At 45.1% G+C, this 21,511-nt stretch overlaps 1 protein-coding gene across 4 annotated transcripts in view; it reads right to left on the bottom strand.

Annotated features, from left to right (window-relative positions):
- Positions 1-21,511, bottom strand: part of LOC134359985 (neutrophil cytosol factor 2-like) — a 78,831-nt gene that overhangs the window by 36,575 nt on the left and 20,745 nt on the right. For all 4 annotated transcript variants that reach the window (XM_063073923.1, XM_063073922.1, XM_063073924.1 and 1 more), the window contains exons 2-4: positions 13,785-13,867; positions 11,184-11,292; positions 9,681-9,815 (exon numbers count right to left, since the gene is read on the bottom strand). In XM_063073923.1, coding sequence (XP_062929993.1) covers positions 9,681-9,815; positions 11,184-11,292; positions 13,785-13,786 — 246 coding nt within the window. In that variant the 5' untranslated portion in view covers positions 13,787-13,867. The remainder of the gene's footprint in view (positions 1-9,680; positions 9,816-11,183; positions 11,293-13,784; positions 13,868-21,511) is intronic.

The following is a 21,511-nucleotide window of genomic DNA, read 5'->3' as shown; positions in this document are numbered from 1 at the left end:
CAGACTACTGGTACACTCAGCCCTCACTAGGTGTCCGCTGGGATCCAGGTATAAAACCTACAGTTCACATTGTTGAGCTGTTTTGAGATTACCAAGCAGTTCACTTTATGCGCTCAGGTGAATATAGTAAACATAGGTCAGGTTTTGTTTTTGAGGTTGTAACTAGGTTGTCACTTCTTTGGACCTTTGATAAAGTACCACGGAAGAACAAATAAACTTCTCTTGAGCTTCCAGCCAGGTACAAGTATCGTTTGTAACCGACATTTCGATGACAAATTCTGCCATCTCATCAGGGATGATATCTGGGCATCATCTTCTTCTTCTCCTTGTTTTACGGCGGTTGGCACACAGCTTAATGGTACATTACCGCCACCTTCTGCTCCTGAATGTGCAATAGACTTTCATTCCAAATTCCTTCACCCAATCATACACAGGTCTGGGCATGTCATAGTCCATCCCTCCTGATTGGTTAGTCAGCCAATCAGGTTTTCACTCTCCCACCTTGCTTACAATCGAATTCCAATTCTTACTTAGAGCGAGACCCTCGTCTTTGTTGAAGTTCTTTCCTTCAAGTTTTGCTCTAACTAAGAACTGGAATTCGATTGCAAACAAGGGGGAGGGCGGAAATCTGACTGGATTAGGACTAACCAATAAGGAGGGACGGAATGTGGAGATATAAATACCACCAGAGTAGACATACCCAGGTATCATCCCTGACGAGATGGCAGGGTCTGTCATTGAAAAGTCAGTTATAATCGACACCTGTACTCGGCTGGAAGCCCCAGAAGAACTTATTCATCATTTATGCTGGGAAAGCACTAGATCCTTTTTTCACTTACCACAGAAGAAAATATGAAAGAAAATTGGAGTGCATAGTATTGGGGTAATTTACCAACATGGATTGAAGACTATTTACTGGGTAGAATACTGTATAAGAACAACAAAAGCTACTTTCAGGAGATGAATTTGTGACCAGTGAGCTATTGCAAATATTGATGCTGGGCTTCCAACTGCTTACTATCACAGAAGGGTGGATTCCAAAGGACAAATACAACAAAGGAAATCTCTGATGGGATGATGTGAGGGTTGCCATGGGGATACACCATTGAAGGAATATGCCAAAGGAGTTGAGGGAGTGAACAAAAACATAGAAACTTAAAAGCTGGAAGAGGACTGTCGGAGAAAGAGATATACAAACAAAGGAATATAAAAGCTGTGAAATGCAGGTCTGAGTAATGTATCCAGAGGAGTGAGAAATGCTGAGTTAATGGACAGTCTACAGAAGAACTGGCCCGTTCTGAAGGCAGTTTGAGGAAGCGTGTCACTAGGAATAAACAATTTGATATTAAGTCTGAAAGGCTGCAACATACCCACATGGAAGATGAGGGGCTGCTCATCATGGGAGGTGGGGGGGGGCAGTTACTGTATGTGTCAGGCAACAGTGTAGGGGGCCAAGAAGCCCTTATGGACCAAATACAGGTGGTACACATGGCAGTCACCCAAGCTACACTTGCTTTCTCCAGTTTAAAGGAGGCCACATTGTGAACTAGCATTATTCCATGGGGATATAGACAGGTTAATTGAATGGACAAAGACTAGGCAGATTTAACTTAATGTGTAAACATGTAAGTCACCCCACTTGGCATGTTTCTAAATGATGAGGCGCCTGGGCATTGTTGGAATGGAATCGGTGAATGTTAATGTGCAGTGCAGGTTCAGTTGTTAGAAAGGCAGACAGTATGTTAGCCTTTGCTGTGAGAGATGGGTGAGATGGACACAGAGTCTATAGAAGTGAGACAAAGGGGCATCAACTTTATGGACCTTGCACAGATTACAGAAGCAAATCAGGGTAGATAAATCTCCAGGGCCTGACATGGTGTTCCTTTGGCTCTACGAGAGGCAAGTGCAGAAACTACCGGGGCCCAAGTGAGATATTTATATCATCCTTAGCAACAGGAGAGGTAGCAGAAGAATGCAGCATAGCCAGTATTGTCACTCTGTTTAAAAAGACTCTAAACATAAAACAGGAAATTAAAAGCCAGTGACTCTGATATCAATTGTGGGAGTTGTTGGAAGGTATGTTGAGGGACCAGATATATAAGTATTTGGACTGATTAAGGATAGTCAACATGGCTTCGTGGTTGTGAGGTCATGTCTAACCAATCCTAAAGAGATTTTTGAGGAAGTTACCAGGAAAGTGGATGAAGAATGGTGTCTACATGGACCTTAGTAAGGCATTTGACAAGGTCCTGCATGGGAAGCACTGATCAAGAAGGTTCAGTCACTCTGCATTCAAGATGCAGAGTAAATTGGATCAGACGTTGGCTTTGTGGGAGAGGCAGAGAGTGGTAGTAGAGGGTTGCCTCTCTGACTGGAGGCCTGTGACTAGTGGTATGACATAGAGATTGGTGCTGGGTCCATTGCTTGTCATCTATATCAATGATCTGGATGATAATGTGGTTAACTGGATCAGAAAATTTGTGGATAACATAAAGATTGGAGATGTAGTGGACTGCAAGGAAGGCTATCATGGCTTGCAGTGAGATCTGGACCAGCTGGAAAAATGGGCTGAGAAATGGCAGATGGAATTTAATGCAGACAAGTGTGAGATGTTTCACTTTGGTAGGACCAACCAGGGTAGGTCTAACACAGTGAATTGTAGGGTACCGAGGAGTGAGGTAGAACAAAGGAATCTGGGAATACAGGTCCATAATTCATTGAAAGTGCATTACAGGTAGGTAAGGTCGTAAAGAAAGCTTTTGGCACATTGGCCTTCAAGATCAATGTATTAAGTACAGGAGATGGGATGTTACGTTGAAGTTGTATAAAATGTTGGTGAGGCCTAACTTGGAGTATTGTGTGGAGTTTTGGTCATTTATCTATGGAGAAGATGTAAACAAGGTTGAAAGAGTACAGAGAAAATTTGCCAGGATGTTGCCAGGTCTGGAGTACCTGAGTTATAAGGAAAGATTGAATAGGTTGGGGTCCTAATGAGGAGTGTCAGCCCGAAATGTCAACTGTACTCTTTTCTACAGATGCTGCCTGGCCTGCCAAATTCCTCCAGCATTTTGTGAGTTTTATTTGGATTTCCAGCATCTGCAGATTTTCTCTTGTTTGTGATAGGCTGAGGCTGTGCTCTTTAGAATGCAGAAGATTGAGAGGAGATTTGGTAGAGGTATATAAAATTATGAAGGTATAGATAGGGTAAATGCAAGCAAGCATTTTCCACTGAGGTTGGGCGGATCATGGGGTAAGAGTGAAATGTGAAAAGTTCAAGGGGAACATAATGGGAAACTTCGTCACTCAGAGGGTCGTGAGAATGTGGAATGAGCTGCCAGCACAAGTGGTGCATGCAAGCTCGATTTCAAAGTTTAAGAGAAGTTTGGATAGGTACATGGATTGTAGGGATATGGAGAGCTATGGTCCCAGTGCAGGTCGATGGAAGTAGGCAGTTTAAATGTTTTTGGCATGGACTAGATGGGCCAAAGGGCCTGTTTCTGTGCTGTACTTCTCTGTGACTCTAGTGAGTCAATAAAATAGAGTAACTGATGTTGAAGGACAAGAGCTTGTTAGAGTGGTGGTTCATGCATAAAGGGCTGACTAGCTGGCTGCTGCTTCTACTGTATGTCTTACTTTCTCATGTTATATCTTTAAAGATATAGTTTTAAAGCTAAATTCAGTCCCTACAAAAGGTCCCAACATGAAAGATCCACTCCATTTCTCTCACCACAGGTGATGCCTGACCTGCTGAGTGCTGAGCGTTTTCTGTTTTTATTCCAGATTTCCAGCATCAACAGATTTTAGATTTTCACTTTATAAAATCCATTTCCAGCTCCGTGATTACTCTCATTACACTGCTGTGTGACAAACAAGTTACCCAATAAAGGCACGGTGGTACTGTCTGAGGATCTGGGCGAGGGGCTGATGTTCTGGACTGTGAATAGCCGGACTACGGTCATGAACGTGGACCAGGAGCATTTCAGAGGTGGAGCCCAACGTGGCAGTGCCACAGTAAAGGCTGGAACACTGACAAGCACCCTCAGCTGGAGGTGGGTGGCCAGGCTCTTTCCGGCATCACAGGAGCAAACCTTCAGCCATAAATGCTGGAAGCACTCAGCAGATTAGGCAGCATCTGTGGAAAGTGAAACAGGGTTAATGCTTCAGGTTGCCGCCTGACCTGCTCAGTACTTTGAGCATTTTCTGCTTTTAGATTTCAGATTTCCAGCCTGCATACACTGCCACACAATCCAAAGCACTGGACACAGCAGAGGTGGCAGATCCAGCCTTGCTGCAGAACTGAAGACCTGGGCTCCAGAACTAGCTTGACCTCTACTCCGGTTGCGTCAGTATGGTTACAACACCGGCATCCACCCAGCAATATAGAAAATGAAAAACGTGGTGAATGAAAACACCACTAATTACAGACTGCTGTCGAGGCAATTTGCAGTGGCCTGTTTACATAACAATCTCTGGAATGTAGGAGGAAACCAAAGCAGCTGAGAGAAACCCACACGGTCATAGGAGGTGTGCACAAACTCCACGCACGGGGCACTGGAGGTCAGGATTGAACCCAAGATACTGGAGTTGCTTGGCAACAGCACTAACTACTGTACACCTCTTTCAGATGGCCTTGCTTTCATAGCCTGCTCGTCGATGCCCAGTTGTGGATTCCCCGGGATCCAGACCTCATCATGACCGAGGAGCAACCATGCATTCAAGGATTCAAAGTACATTTATTGTCAAAGTATGTATGTGGTATACAGCCTTAAAATTCGTCCTCCCACAGATAGCTATGAAACAAAAGAAAACCATGGAACCCATTCAAAGAGAAACACTAATTTCCACCCCCCGCCACCACCACCCCAATGCGCCAATGAACCAAAGAGCCAAATTCCAGTCATCAAGGTGGAATTTTGCTGCCTGCAGTAAAACTCAAGTAACTGAGCTTCAAGGCCAAAGCAGCCCAATAGCTGGTGTCATATCTCGTACAACAGAATATGGTTGTGATTGCTGGAAGCCAATATTGCAGTCGTAGCAGCTTCAACAGTTACCCTTGAGAACGTGAGCTGCCTCTGTGAGTCTAAATCCTCTCTTAAAAGCAGCTCACATTCTCAAGGGAAACTGTGGATGAGCGGTAGGTGCTGGCCACATCCTGGAAGCCGAGAGCCCAAATACTTGTGTTGTTTTAGGAATCATAAAAAGCAAAGACTGCAGATTTTGAAGCAAATGCATACACAGGCAGTGCTTACCTCTGAGACCCTCAGTGGGAGTTCAGATAAGAACAGCAAAGTGCAGCTCTTTAACTCAAACCTCTGGCTTGAACTGGGAAGGTAAATTATATAAAAAAGAAATAGTGCAGGTATTTCAATTAAGGCAACAAGTTAACTAGCATTTACAGAGGAGAAACACAATTTCTTATAGAGAAAAGGCTGAAAATTATTGTTTGCGATTCCAACAACATGCAAAAACTTCAGGATACTCATGAGTTTGTGGGGATCTCGTGCATCAGAAATTCACCAGCTGGCTGAGTGCAGGATTTCAACCATACAAGTGAGCAGGAGTCAGCCGAAAGTGGAAGGGGAGCGGGACTGTGAGGTTCAGGAAGAGGCCATCCTGCTACCTCGGAGTTCAAGACAGCAGGTCTGTGATCATCTGAAAGAGCAAAAAGACGCTGGTGGGGTGGTGACACTTTGAAGCACAGCAACGCTTGGAGACAAAGACCCCACAGGGGGGCTGCAGCAAGTGATAAACACAGGATTCACAGAGATCCCGTTGGTCTGGGGGCAGGCGGGTGTTTCTCCAGCCGCCAACGTGGGTCTTCTGTGGAGAATCATCTGCCAGGTGTCAGAGTTTAAAAGAGACACAAGTGACTGCAGGTGCTGGGATCTGGAGCACTGAGCAATCTGCTCAAAGAATTAGCAAGTTGAACAGCATCTGTGGGAGGAAAGGAATTGTCATTTTATCAGGACATTCCATATGAAGGGTCCAGAAGTCAGAACCAATGAATATTGAAAAGAGTTGTGAAACTACTAACTGGTTTCAGGGAACAGGGAGGAAGTGGAAAGATATGATCTTGCGGGTAGTAATCACCTAATCATTCTTACTACTGCATAAAGGACTGGGCTGGGCATTCAATGTTTTGGGATAGCAGGTGGTCAGAAAAAGTATAAAGGAGATGCGACGGGAAGACAGCTGGAGATCAAGTGCAGAATCCTCTCAGATGGAGTTAAGACAGAAGAGTTACTAGCAAGGATTGGCCACAAGCATGCCTTGCTTTTTAATATGATCAGAAAAGATTGGAGATTAACTTCAGCTCCACATTCCTGTCTATCCACATTCTTTTAATCACTTTGCTGTCAAGCTTCCAAACTGCTCGATAGGAAGCACTCACTTCCTGCAATCACTATGGTGGGGGTGATGATTGCAGGTGGCACTTCTGCTACACTTCAACACACCGTACGACTGCTGACTCACTGTTTCGGGGAGCGGCAGAAGTACCGTGACGAACAAGTGTGATGCCAGTGAAGTCTAACAGTACCCGCACAAACTGGTACAAACTACTATTGCTCACGGCAAGAAGGTGCAGACACAAGCTGAGCCACTTCAGCCGTCCGCTGAGCTGCCTGTAAACATCCTACATAACCGCCTACTGATTTCCTCACTGACCGTCCCAAGTCAGTACAGACTAGCAACAACATCTCCTTCACACTCACCATAAGCACAGGTGCACCACAAGGCTGCGTGCTTAGCCCCCTGCTCTACTCGCTGTATACCCTCTGCTTGTGTGGCTAAGTACAACTCCAATGCCATATTTAACTTTGCTAACAACACCACTGGTTGAATGGTGCCACAACAACCTCTCACTCAATGTCAGCAAAACCGAAGAGCTGATTATTGATTACAGGAGGCGGAAGCCAGAGGTCCATGAGTCAGTTCTCATTAGGGAAGAGAGATGGAGAGGGTCGGTGACTTTAAATTGCTCAGTTATCATTTCAGAGCATCTGTTCAGGAAGCAGCACGTACTTTACCAAGAAGGCATGGCAACACCTCTACTTTCTTAAAAGTTTTTAATAGATTCAGCACATCACCGAAAACTGACAAACTTCTATAGGTGCACAGTGGAGAGTTTTCTAAAAGGTTGTATCGTGGCCTGGTATGGAAGCAAAATGCCCAGGAACATGAAATTCATCAGAAGGTGATGGATACGGCCCAGACCACCAAAGGCAAAGCCCTTCCCATCATTGAGCACTTTTACAAGGCGCACTGCCACGAGAAAGCAGCATCCATCATCAAAGACCCCCACTATCGAGGCCAGGCTCTTTTCTCACTACTACCATTGTTCAGGGGGTACAGGAGCTTTAGGTCCCACATCACCAGGTTCAAGAACATTATTATCCTACAACTAACAGGCTCTTGAATCAGTGCGGATAACTTCACTCACCATTACTCTGAACTGATTCTACAACCTACAGATTCACTTTCAAGCACTCTTTACAAATCATGTTCTCAGTATTATTTTCATTTGCAGTGTTTGTCCTCTTTTCCATATTGGTTGTTTATCAGTCTTTGTCTGTGTCTGGTTTCATTTGTTCCTGTAAATAACTGCAAGAAAATGAATCTCAAGGAAGCACACGGTAATGTGTATCGTACATATTTTGATATTAAATTTGCTTTGAACTTTTGTCTGCTCCACCACAAGAAGCAACTCTCCATCACTTGAGTGCGGTCACCTAACAAGCATTGAATTGATGTAGTCAGCAGGCAAAGACGCAGGTTTCTTATGGATTAGATGTACAGGGTTCATCCCTGTTTGTGGCCTGTCCTCAAGGACAAACTGAGAGGATCAACAATGGATGGAGAATAACATGGGACCTTTATTACTAGACAGATTCAGGATTGTCTTTTCTGGCAATCACATCTGTATGTGTGACTGAGGGCCTACCTTCCTGATGCATTTCAAAACTTCTTGAGTCTGAGAGCAAGCGTGTTCACTTTCCACTAATGACCAGTTCACTATGGAGCCTTGACCTGTCAGGCCCCACCCTCTCTCAGATCCAGTTGTCTGTACCACATATCGCTCATGCCTCAAGGAGCTGGAGATGACTTGCCCCTTGTTCAGGTAGATGACCTCCATCAGGTCATGAAATACAGCTGTGCTTTGTAAGTAGAGTCATCACCACATCCATCCTCCCGAAACACAAATCCAACATGAGTTGCTCCAACCATTCCTGTGCGTCCTATCCCTCACCTCCAATGCTTACCCAAAGCAACCTCCCACTCCAAAATCTATTCTCCATCTCCTCTTAGTCATAGTCATACTTTATTGATCCTGGGGGAAATTCGTTTTCGTTACAGTTGCACCATAAATAATTTAATAAAACCATAAATAATTAATTAGTAATATGTAAATTATGTCAGGAAATAAGTCCAGGACCAGCCTATTGGCTCAGGGTGTCTGACCCTCCAAGGGAGGAGTTGTAAAGTTTGATGGCCACAGGCAGGAATGACTTCCTATGACGCTCTGTGCTGCATCTCGGTGGAATGAGTCTCTGGCTGAATGTACTCCTGTGCCCAACCAGTACATTATGTAGTGGATGGGAGACATTGTCCAAGATGGCATGCAACTTGGACAGCATCCTCTTTTCAGACACCACCGTGAGAGAGTCCAGTTCCATCCCCACAACATCACTGGCCTTACGAATGAGTTTGTTGATTCTGTTGGTGTCTGTTACCCTCAGCCTGCTGCCCCAGCACACAAAAGCAAACGTGATAGCACTGGCCACCACAGACTCGTAGAACATCCTCAGCATCGTCCGGCAGATGTTAAAGGACCTGAGAATCCTCAGGAAATAGAGACGGTTCTGACCCTTCTTGTAGACAGCCTCAGTGTTCTTTGACCAGTCCAGGTTATTGTCAATTCGTATCCCCAGGTATTTGTAATCCTCCACCATGTCCATACTGACCCCCTGGATGGAAATAGGGATCACCAGTGCCTTAGCTCTCTTCAGATCTACCACCAGCTCCTTAGTCTTTTTCACATTAAGCTGCAGATAATTCTGCTCACACCATGTAACAAAGTTTCCTACCGTAGCCCTGTACTCAGCCTCATCTCCCTTGCTGATGCATCCAACTATGGCAGCGTCATCAGAAAACTTCTGAAGATGACAAGACTCTGTGCAGTAGTTGAAGTCCGAGGTGTAAATGGTGAAGAGAAAGGGAGACAAGACAGTCCCGACAGTCTTCCAACACTTCAAACTACACAGCACATGGATTTGCGTTCCTGCATCACACGTACTGTACTATCCCTCCAACATCCATCAACATCTTCTCTTTTGACCTTCCCTTTGTACTTAAGACATTCTACATTTCCCACCAAACCTCTCACACATCTTCAATCCTACCATCTCTGAACGACTTGGTCCAGACCACCTCCTCAACTCACTTCTACAGTGCCTCTTATCCTTTCACTCCCACTCACATTGCCCTTGATTCAGCCTCCCTCCATGTCCCTACACCCTGAGTATCACAGCTACTCCGTCCTCCCCGACGTCTCACCATGAGCTGCGACTCTCACCCCGATTCCTGGAGCATAGACTGTATCCATCCTGACATGCACACTCAGCTACCTTCACTCAGACACCCTGGTCAATGTTCATCAGTAAATCCTCAGGGAGCCTTACCTTCACCTTGGAAAGTGCACTGTCCAGCTTAGCATTGCTGCCCAAGGGTTTCATACGCACTGCATATGCCAGTGTCTTCTGGGCCTCTGCCCATTGATCGAGTCTACAGTAAACCACAGCCGTGTTGTATAGAACCTGTGGAAAAATAACAAGTTTATACACACCTCATAGCCCACGGTTTCTGAGGCACAACTCTCAGTCCACTGTTTTCAATTGTTACTGACACTTTGGAATATGGTTATAAAAGAAGAGGATTACTGCATTTTCATGAACTGTTAATAGATTATGATGGGGCATTCTATGATTTTCTGGGAGGGTTGTATAGAATTGAGTATACTATGACAGAAAGGAGTCCATTTCTCTTCGAAAGGCAAACCATGATGCATCCCAATAACAACATTAATCTTCTACTTCCCCCAATATGCTTCAGGAATAGTTTCTCCACAGCATTTCCCAGTCAGTCCATGTTGGCAGAAACCTCTCTAGTTCCACCACACTGAGCACCAGTAATCCTCCACCCCCCCCCCCCAACGCTGGTGCTGCTGTCAGTGTCTGCTGGGCCTCTGCCCATTGCCCAGTCAGGAATACCCACTGCTGTTCATACTGCTGATGCATGACTGTACTGGTAGAACCACTTCAACCCAAATCATCAAGTTCACTGATGATACAACAGTGGTTGACCTCAGCAAGAACAACGATGAGACCGTGTACACAGAGAAGGTAGAGGGGCTGGTAGAATGGTGCGAGCACGACAGTTTGAGTCTTGATGTGGACAACACCACAGAGATGATCATGGACTTTAGGAAGGTGTAGGCTGACCACTCTTCACTGTACATAAACGGCTCCTCCGTGAAGAGACTGAGGAGCACCATGTTTCTGGGAGTGGACATAACAGCTGGTCCCTCAACACCTCCTCACTGGTCAAGAAAGCACATCAGCATCTCCACTTCCTGAGAGGACTGAGGTGAGTGAGCCCTTCCTCCATTGGAACCAATTTTTACAGGAGGACCATCAAGCGTCCTGACCAGCTACATCAATATCTGGTAAGGAAATTGCGGGCATCTGATCGTTATACTGTTTACTTTTTAAACTTGTGTCACAAATGCACCTTATTGTTTGTGGCAATGTTAGTTCATGTGTTGTGTGCATGAGTTATATTTACTGTGCTGTGCACCTTGGTCCTAAGGTATGTTGTTTCATTTGGTGATATATGATTGAATGACAATAAACTGAACTTGAACTTGAAGGCCAATGTGCTAAAAGGTTTCTTTACAAACCTGCCTACCAGTGATGCCACTCTCAAGGAATTATGGATCAATATTCCCAAGCCCCATTGTTCTACGAGAAACATATTGTTTGAGTCCCCAAGGAAAATCCCACATCAGAGCTGCTATATTTAGAGTGGACCCGATCATTTCAGTTTGTTACAAATTATAACAAGCCCATACCCTTCAAAAGGAAGTTAAAGAGAGAATTACATGTGAAATACAGTGGTTCTTTTACCTCCCAGGAGTACAGTTTGTGTCTAAGTCCAAGCTGGGCGTAGTCGATCACTGAATGACCTCGTAAGTTGGTCTGGGCATGTCTAAAATCTTCCAGTGCTTCATCAAACCTGAAGTTCAAAAAGAAAGTGTAATTGCACATGCAGAGAAGATAACTAGTAGAACAGAGGAGTGACTCCAGACTCAAGTGAAGAGTAAGGGAGTAAATCTAGATGAAGGAAAGGGGATCACGAATGACTCCTAATCAAGATGCAGGGAGAAGGAGGGAATCCATCTTAAAATATAGGGAGCCAAACACTTGTAGAGTGGGTACTGCCCATGTTGAGTACAGTGTGTGGCTCTCTATACACTGTCACATCAAACATTTCAAGTACAGATTCAAGACGAAACAAACATTTCACTTTTCAAGTTCCTTCAGACATTCCCAGGGTTTTTTAGATTATGAGAACACTCAGTCTTAGAAATATAGAAACATAGAAAATAGGTGCAGGAGTAGGCCATTCGGCCCTTCAAGCCTGCACCGCCATTTATTATGATCATGGCTGATCATCCAACTCAGAACCCCGCCCTAGCCTTCCCTCCATACCCCCTGACCCCCGTAGCCACAAGGGCCATATCTAACTCCCTCTTAAATATAGCCAATGAACTGGCCTCAACTATTTCCTGTGGCAGAGAATTCCACAGATTCACCACTCTCTGTGTGAAGAAGTTTTTCCTAATCTCGGTCCTAAAAGGCTTCCCCTCTATCCTCAAACTGTGGCCCCTCGTTCTGGACTTCCCCAACATCGGGAACAATCTTCCTGCATCTAGCCTGTCCAATCCCTTTAGGATCTTATACGTTTCAATCAGATCCCCCCTCAATCTTCTAAATTCCAACGAGTACAAGCCCAGTTCATCCAGTCTTTCTTCATATGAAAGTCCTGCCATCCCAGGAATCAATCTGGTGAACCTTCTTTGTACTCCCTCTATGACAAAGATGTCTTTCCTCAGGTTAGGGGACCAAAACTGCAGACAATACTCCAGGTGTGCTCTCACCAAGGCCTTGTACAACTGCAGTAGTACCTCCCTGCTCCTGTACTCGAATCCTCTCGCTATAAATGCCAGCATACCATTCGCCTTTTTCACCGCCTGCTGTACCTGCATGCCCACTTTCAATGACTGGTGTATAATGACACCCAGGTCTCGTTGCACCTCCCCTTTTCCTAATCGGCCACCATTCAGATAATAATCTGTTTTCCCATTTTTGCCACCAAAGTGAATAATTGTCATTTTATTGTCATTTAGAAATGCATACCTGCATTAAGAAATGATACAATGTTCCACCAAAGAAGATTCTGCAGGAGTAGGGTAACATGAGATGGGGTTTCACTTACATGATGACATTATTGCTTAAACATTTTAGTGCATTTTTGGTTTTGAGGTTTTGGAGTTCAATAAAATGTGTTATGGGTTTCTTTAAGCATAAAAGTCCTCACTTTGTTTTATCTGCAAAAGCCTACAGATGTTAGTGTTGCTCAAGCTGTTAGAGGTAGAGCATGCTTAGGGCTAACTGCAATAGACAATTGCTGACTGGCTGCAGTTTGCATCCTGAAGTGTTCCAAATGGCACCTGCACACTGTGGTGTTGTGCACAGGATGTGGTGTATGAGATCATTCTTACCCTCGACCATTAACTCTATAATGAGTCAACCTATAGCCAGGGAAGTGATGACCCTCCTGTTAGACTGCTCAAGTAATTTATTTTTAGTCTTTCTTACTTCTCTTCTAATATTGTAATGCTACTGTGACACTGTAATTTCCTTTGAGGTCAGTAAAGTACCTAGCTATCTATCTATCTCATCATTGAGTCCAGAGGCACTCTGCAAGATTGCAAGACAAGGATGAATACTCTTCACACCTGGCCCCTCAGCTGTATAACACACACACACACACACACACACACACACACACACAATCACCCCATTCATTTGAAAGTTGTTGGTATTCTGGGAAAGGGCCAGCCTGGCAACAGGTTTTGTTTGTTTTATCTCATATTTATGTTTTAATCAATTAACAATGGAAGAATGTTCAAAGAAATTCTTTATTGTTTTTATTTTTAACTTATTGAGATGCTTTGATTCTTTTTACATGCACCTAATTATCAGTCATGACAATGATGACAGAGACTTTGACAGCACAGAGTGTGGCCCCAATATTATTTCAGCAGTCTCTAGTTACCAACACCATCCCTCTCCGGGGGACACCGTTAAAGGCTGAACCATATATGACCTTGAAATCTCACACCAACCTCTGAAATGCTCATGCACATCTCTACTACTTCTAGACTTTGACTATTCCGTTGTTCTCTTCACAACCCCTCCCCCACACCCATCTCCCATAAATTTGCCTATCCAAATGTCTGCTATTCACATCCCCATTCTAACCTCCCCACCTCAGTCCCCAATCCAACAACGCCAGTCCAGTTCAACGTAGAGGTGGTGGAAATCACCCTACATACTACCCCAGTGCCAGAGTTAGGACAAAAGGCAACTGAGGAGCACCATCTCCTTCTAACATACGTGACAATCTCAACAGCCCAACGCTTGCCAGAGGTATGTTCTTACATGTTCAGTCGCAGATGAACAATGCCTCTCTGGAAGAAACAGATTGCCAGTCGCTCATCTTTGGCTATGGTTAGGTCAAAAGCCTGCAGGGAAACAGCAAAAATGTTAGCCAGTGGATGTAAAATCATCACAATGGTTATAATCCATAGATCAGTTGCAGCTCTTATGGTACAAGACCAAAATCTCACCCTGTACTCCTTAAAACCACCTCCTTGTGCCAATGACCATGCCTCTTCACTCTTAAAAAGTCCCCACAACCACTCACCCATTTCCTAATATCTCACTTCCGTCCTCTCCCTCCCATTTCACACCATTCTCCTGCATCCTGTTGACCACCACCTCTTTCTTACACATTCCCCAATCCACGTCATGCAGCCAGTTACAGAGGTTCTAACAGACATCTTCAACATCTCTCCGGAATGGTCCGCCATCCAGTTGGGAATCAAGGTGCCCACCATCATCCTGGTGCCCAACAGGGCGACAGTAACTTTCCATCTAGTGGCACTGAACTCACCAATAGGGAAATGCTTTGAGCAGCTGGTTATGGATCACATTGAATTCCATCTGCCTGCTACACCGGACCTTTTCCAGTTAATTTATCACTCAAATTGGTCCACTAATGAAACCATAGTTTCTGCACTCCACACTGTCCTGTTCCACAGAGCCTCACATGGCAGGATGCTGTTTATCAACTTCAGATTGGCATTTAATGTGATCTTCCCTCAGAAGCTAGTGGGTAAACTGTCCTCACTGGACCTCAAAACCTCTCTCTGTAACTGGATCCTGAACTTTTTGAAAGAAAGGCCAGTCAGTCAGTCCATTTTGGCAGAAACATCTCCAGCTCCATCACGCAGAGCACCAAGGCTGTGCGCTCCGCCCACTGCTGTTCACGATGTCGAAGCATGACTATACTCAGTTCAAAATGAATCATCAAGCTCCCTGACGACATAACAGTGGTTAGCCTCAGCAACAACAACGATGAGATGGCGTACAGAGACGGCAGAGCTGCTGCTGGAATGGTGCAAGCATCTCTGTGGACAAGTGATGATTGTGGACTTTAGCAGGATGCAGGCTGACCATACACTGTGAAGAGAGTTTGGAGCACTAGTTTCTGAGAGTGCACCTAACATTTGGTCCCTGAGCACCACCTCTTTGGTCAAGAAAGCACAGCAGTGTCTCCACCTCCTGAGGAAATTGAGGTGAGTGAGGCTCCACCCCTCTCCCACTCTAACCAATTTTTTTACACCAGCACCACTGAGAGTGCCCTGAGCAGCTGCATTACCACCTGGTATGGGAATTGTAAGGCATCTGAGCACAGGACCCGACAAAGGATTGTGAAGGTTGCTCAGAGGATCATCAGGGTCTTTGGTCCACCCATCAGAGACGTTTATCCAGGACCATTGCACATGCAGGGCCTTAGCATTGTCAGTGATCCCTCCCACCCATCCAACAATCTCTGTGACCCCCTACCATCAAACAGGAGGTAGCACAGCATTAGGACAAAAAGTGTTCGGATAGGAAACCGCTTCTTCCCCCGGCTGTGAGACAACTGGACTCCCTACCACCACCCAGGCCTCATCATGCATGAAGCACCAGTAGCGTTATACTTTTTAACTTGTGTCATAAATGCACCTCATTATTTGTTAAATTACTTGTGGTAATATTACTTTTATGTGTTGTGTGTATGAGTTTTATATACTGTATTTTGCACCTTGGTCCGAGGAGCATTGTTTCATTTGGAAGTATACATGTATATGATTGAATGACAATAAACTTGAACTTGTTTCTGCCTCACTCTCCCCTAACCCATGCCACCGTGTTACATCACCTACTTGGAATGTCACTGAGTAATGTATCCTTCCAGCTTTCCCAATCTCACATTTGTTATGCCCCCACGTCCTCGCACCCTTCTCCATGTCTCCAATCCGTTGTTCCAATCACCGTCAAGCCGTGCCTACTCAATTTCTTCCCCACTCCCTCATCAAGTAGACACAAGCCCTCTACTGTATATCATACTCTCCACAAGTCATCTCACCCAACCATGCACTCACCCCACCCTCTCCATTCCAGATCCCTCTCTTGCCTCTAATCTCCCTAAACTCTTGCCATAGTTCTCCATAGGCAGTCGCCTTTCCCTCATTTTCTACCAAAAACTCATTACATCACCAGTCCCTCTCAGTAACCACTCTCTGATTCTTCACCCCATGGAATAATCTATGCTAAGCTTCAGGTACCCAACCATACTAATCCCATTCACCAGCACATGGTATGTAGCCTTCTATACCTTGTGGTTCAACACTCATCCAGTTCCTTAAAGGATGTAAGAATACCTGCCTTCATCACCCTCTCAGGCAGAGAGTTCCAGATTCTAATCGCCCTCTGGGTGAGAGAGTCTATCCTCAAATGCCCTCTGAATTGCTTATCATTTAACCAAAATCTTTGCTCTGTGGAAAAGCTTCCTAGTGTCAACTACATCAATATTCATTATTTTTCTATACCTCCATAACATTTCCCCCAACCTCCCTGTTTCCAAGGAAAACGAATGCAGCTAATCCTGTTTCTTCCCACTTCTAAAGATGGATGAGGCAGCACTGAAGGCATTGCACCAGGCTATTTCTTGGAAATGAGAGGACTGGATGATCAAGAGAGGCCCTGCATTCCTTGGAGTTTAGAAGACAGACGGGTGGCCTTAGGAGACATTGAGTATTCCAAGGGGCTTGACAGAGTAGATGTTGAGATGTTTTCACCAGTGGGAGAACTTCAAAGGAGGGGATCACAGTTTCAATTGTGGGACAGGCTGCTTAAAGCAGTTATGTACAGAAATGTCTTCTCACAGACAATGGTAAATGTCTGGAACCTCCGGAATCTCCACCCCAGAGTTGTGGAGGGTAAATCATTGGATGTATTTGAGAAGCACATAGGTACTGTACATTATTGAAAGACTGAGAAGTTGAAAGCCACAGAGAACTTGCACAGAAGACGAGTCAAGGCCAGTATAGATCAGCCATGATTATACTGAATAGTGGGACAGGCTCGAGTGACCACCTGGCCTACTCCTGCTCCTAGTTTGTTGCTATTTTCTCTTTCCTCTGGACTTACTGCTTGCCTATTCATCCTCTCCTACTTCTCTACTTCACTCCACATACTGAACACAGCAACCCAGTGTTCCCTTTGACCTGTCTCCATCACTCAAACAGAATCTTGTCCTTCTTTGTTGACCCCTCTTCCTCTCCATAGACAGGTTTTCATAAACAGAGTCACAGGAAGAGAGTCACAGAAAGCTGCAGCACAGAAACAGGCCCTTTGGCCCATCCAATCCACACTGAACCATTTAAACTGCCTTGTCCCATCAACCTGCACCCGGACAATAGCCGTCCATCTCTCCCATCCATGTACCAACCAAACTTCTCTTAAACATTGAAATCGAAATGGCATTCACCACTTGCTCAGGCAGCTCGTTCCACACTGTACTTTCCAGGATTATTCCTATAAACCTAGGTTTTTAAAAATAGATTGTAAAGTTGAGAACTTTGTGCACAGGGGACTGCCACTTGCTTCCATTACACAGCGAGCCGTGTCAACCAAAGGAAGTGAGTGTTTAAAATTATGCAAATTCTTGCTGTGAAAAAACAATAAATAATTCATACAAAGGTTACGGCAGAACAAGTTGGAGACTATACAATGTTGGAGTCTGTGGACTGGCATAGATTGATCCATCTTGAACATCCTGGGCTCAAAAAGTGTGAAAGGTCCAGTAATTTTATGTTGAGGATTTTTGCATCCACCACCCTTTAAGCACTGAGCATCAGGCCCCACTCCTCTAAGTAAAATGCTTTTTTATAGTTACCTTCGATCAGTCCACTTAGATCCATGCCCTCTAATCACTGACTGGGACTTGAGGACCTGAGCTTTAGGGGAAGTTGGAATACGTTAGGACTTTATTCCCTGGAGTGTAGGGGAATGAGGGAAGATTTGATAGAGGTATACAAAATTATGAGGGGTATAAATGTAAGCAGGTTTTTTCCACTGAGGTTGGGTGAGACCAGACCTCTGCACAATATTCCAGATACAATCTCACCAGAACTCTATATAGCAGTAGCAAGTAGCTCTATTCACATTATCCATGTAGACTCGGTGGTTAGGGCATACATGGAGCCAGAGGAGTTAGGAGAATCTCAAAGCCATTTATAAGTATTTTAGAAGCCAAAAGGTAGCCAGAGAAAAGAGCAGTTCCCTTCAGGGACCAAGGGGGTAAACTACTAGCTACCAGAGGAAGCAGTCAAGGTAGGTACAAATGCAACATTTAAGATACATTTGGATGGATACGGTGGACAAGGCCTGGAGTGTGGTGGGTCAAGCACGGGCAACAGGGTGTTGCAGGCAGGATGCTCTGGTCAGCCTGGACCAGTTGGCCAAAGGGGCTGCTTTTGTGCAGTATGCGACACTGTGCAGCGAGGAGATATTAATGGGACTTAAACAAATACTTATCATCAGCATTCAGCCAGAAGGATGTAAAGGTTGGCGAGTTAGGGAAGGGGTTCACTTATAGTTTGGAACAGGTCTGCATCAGGAATGGGGAAATGTGTGATACTGGCACACATTAGGGTGGATAAGTCCTCAGGGCATGATACAGTCTATCCCATGATGCTGACAGAAGAGATCCTGGGGTTGTGTTGGAGATTTTTGCCTCTTTGTTAGCCATGGGTAAAGTACCTGAAGACTGAAGGGTAGTTAATGTTATCCCCTTGATTTAAAAAGAGCACTGGGGATGGCCAGGAATCAACTTGCCAGTGACCCTTACATCAATACTAGGGAAAACTATTGGGAAAAATTCCTTGGGAGAGGATTTCTGTTCACTTGGAAAGGCAGGGACTGATTAGGAGGAGTTAGAATGGTTTTGTACAAGTGAAATCATACTTCACAAATCTAACTGAGTTTTTTGAGGAGGTAACAAAGAAAATAGATGAAAGCAAGCGGTAAGTACGTTTTACATGGACTTTAGCAAAGCTTTTAACACAGACCTTCAATCTCGGCTGGTTGGGAAGATGGGATTCAGGATACATTGCTAAACTGAATTCAAAACTGGCTTAGCGAAAGGAGGCAGAGGGTAGTGCTGACTGGGTGTTTTTCAGAATAGAAGTCTGTAACCAGTGGTGTTCAACAGCAATCAATTCTGGGTCCTTTCCTGTTTGCCATATGTATAAGTGACTTAGAAAGGAATGCACTGTAGGTGGACTAATTAGTAACTTTGCTGATGACACAAAAGTTGGTGGAGTAGCAAATAGCAAAGAAGGTTCTGAAAGGATAGAGAGGGGCATAGATCAGTTAGAAAGCTGAGTGGAGTGGCAGCAGATGGAACTTAATCCAGACAAGTGTGAGGTCATGCACTTTGGGGACATCAAATACGAACAGGACATTAAAAAGGTGTCATGATCTCAAGGGTGTTGATGTACAGAGGAGCCCTAAAGTGCAGCTTTATAGCTCTCTTAAGTGATCACACAGATGAATAGGATAATGGAGAAGGCATTTGGCATGTTTGAGGTAAAAGCAATGACAGCAAAAGTGGGGACGTCACGTGGCAACTGGACACGTGTTGGTCAGACCACGCCTGCAGCTGGTCACTGCATGACAGCAATTATGTGATGGCATTAAAGGTGCAGGAATTAAATCACCACTGGAACGGAGGACTCTGCTTAAGAGTAGAGACTGGATAGGCTAGGTTTATCGGCACTGGAACGGAGGAGGCTGAGGACTGACCTTGTAGAGGTTTATAAAATCATGAGAAGCAGAGACAGCCTTGATAGTCAGGCTTCTTTTCACAGGTTTGGCTAGTCTAAAACCCAAAGGCACGGAGAGGACAGCATACAGAGGGTGGTGAGTAAATGGAACAAGCTGCAAGGAGGTAGGAGAGGCAAATAAAATTACAGTGATGAAAAGGCATCTGGATAGGGACTCGGATAGGAAAACAGTATGTGGATATGGGACTGTATTACAGGCAAATCAGCATCAGAATCAGATTTAATATCACCCGGCATACGTCATGAAATTTGTTAACTTTACAGCAGCAGTACAATGAAATACATGACAAATAAATATAAAGAGAAAGAAACTGAGTTGCATTAAGAATATCCAGTACTCATACCAGGTGAGACGTAAAGTCTTCACTGAAGCTTACTGCTCTCAAACGGGTACACTCGATATCAGCTCAGTGTGCCTTTGAATACAGCAGCCTTCAAAAGTCAAAGGTCCTGGCTTATTGCATTAACCCCCTCATAGAGTCATGAAATGGGCAAGATCTCCATTGCCAAAATTCTTCCACCACCCTGTGCTTGGGTTGAAGCCTGAACAACACGTGCCCCTCATAAACCTGCATCAACCAACGCTGGAGACTCGCACCACAGGAATAAGTTTTGATGGGCAGGCCACTGTGCCCAGATTCCCAAGAACTCTCTTCCTCATCAGATTCTTTTCTCAAAGCTCTCCACTGGGCAATGTTCAAACAATGACCGTAAGAAGCAGTACTGAAACAAGCTCAAGGCTGCTCTCCACTCCAGAGTGAAGGCATCAACAGCCCTGTCCAGGGGTTGCAACCTGTTTAGTGCTCAGCAACACCCGCTCCATCGAGGTGCAAAGAACTTCGTGGTCCAGCGACAACAAGAAAATCTGCAGATGCTGGAAATCCAAAGCCACGGACACAAAATGCTGGAGGAACTCAGCAGGCCGGGCAGCATCCATGGAAAAGAGTAAACAGTCGACATTTTGGGTTGAGACCCTTCATCAGGACTGGAATAAAAGATGACAAGTAAGAGCATGAAGGTGGGTGGAGGAGAGGAAGAAGTACAAGGTGGCAGGTGATAGGTGAAACCTGGAGAGGGGGAGGGGTGAAGTAACGAGCTGGGAAGTTGATTAGTGTAAGAGATAAAGGGCTGGAGGTTGGGGAATCTGATAGGAGAGGACAGAAGGCCATGGAAGAAAGGGAAGGGAGAGGAGCACCAGAGGGAGGTGGTGGAAAGGTAAGGAGATAAAGTGAGAGAGGGGAAACTGAGAATGAGGAAAGGTGAAGTGGGGGGGCAATTACCAGACGTTTGAGAAATCGATGTTCATGCCATCACGTTGGAGGCTACCCAGACAGTATGTAAGGTGTTGCTCTTCCAACCTGATTGTGACCTCATCACAGCAGTAGAGGAGAACATGGACTGGCATGTTGGAATGGGAATGGGAAGCAGAATTGAAATGGGTGGCCACTAGGAGACCCTGCTTTTTCTGGCGAATGGAGCAGAGATGCTCGGCGAAGCAGTCTCCCAATCTACAATGGGTCTCACTGATATACAGCAGGCCACGCCAGGAGTACCGGAAACAGTAGATGACCCCAACAGACTCACAGGTGAAGTGCCGCCTCACCTGGAAAAGACTATTTGGGGCCCTGAATGCTGTTGAGGGAGGAGGTGTAGGGACAGGTATGGCACTTGTTCTGCTGGTAAGGATAAATACCAGGAGGGAGGGATGAATGGACAAGGGGGTAGCATAGGGAGTGATTCCTGCGGAAAGCAGAAAGTTGGGGGGGGGTGCGAAGATGTGCTTGGTGGTGACATCCTGTTAGAGATGGTAGAGGTTATGGAGAGTTATGCGCAAGGTGCGGAGGCTGGTGGGGTGATAGGTGAGAACAAGAGGAACCCTATCCCTGGTGAGGTGGCGGAAGGAAGGGTTGAGGGCAGACGTACATGAAA

This window comes from Mobula hypostoma, chromosome 21 (genome assembly GCF_963921235.1).
Source record: "Mobula hypostoma chromosome 21, sMobHyp1.1, whole genome shotgun sequence".
Taxonomy (NCBI): Eukaryota; Metazoa; Chordata; class Chondrichthyes; order Myliobatiformes; family Myliobatidae; genus Mobula; species Mobula hypostoma.
The sequence above is the reverse complement of the archived record's forward strand: the minus strand, read 5'-3'. Positions and strand labels throughout refer to the sequence as shown.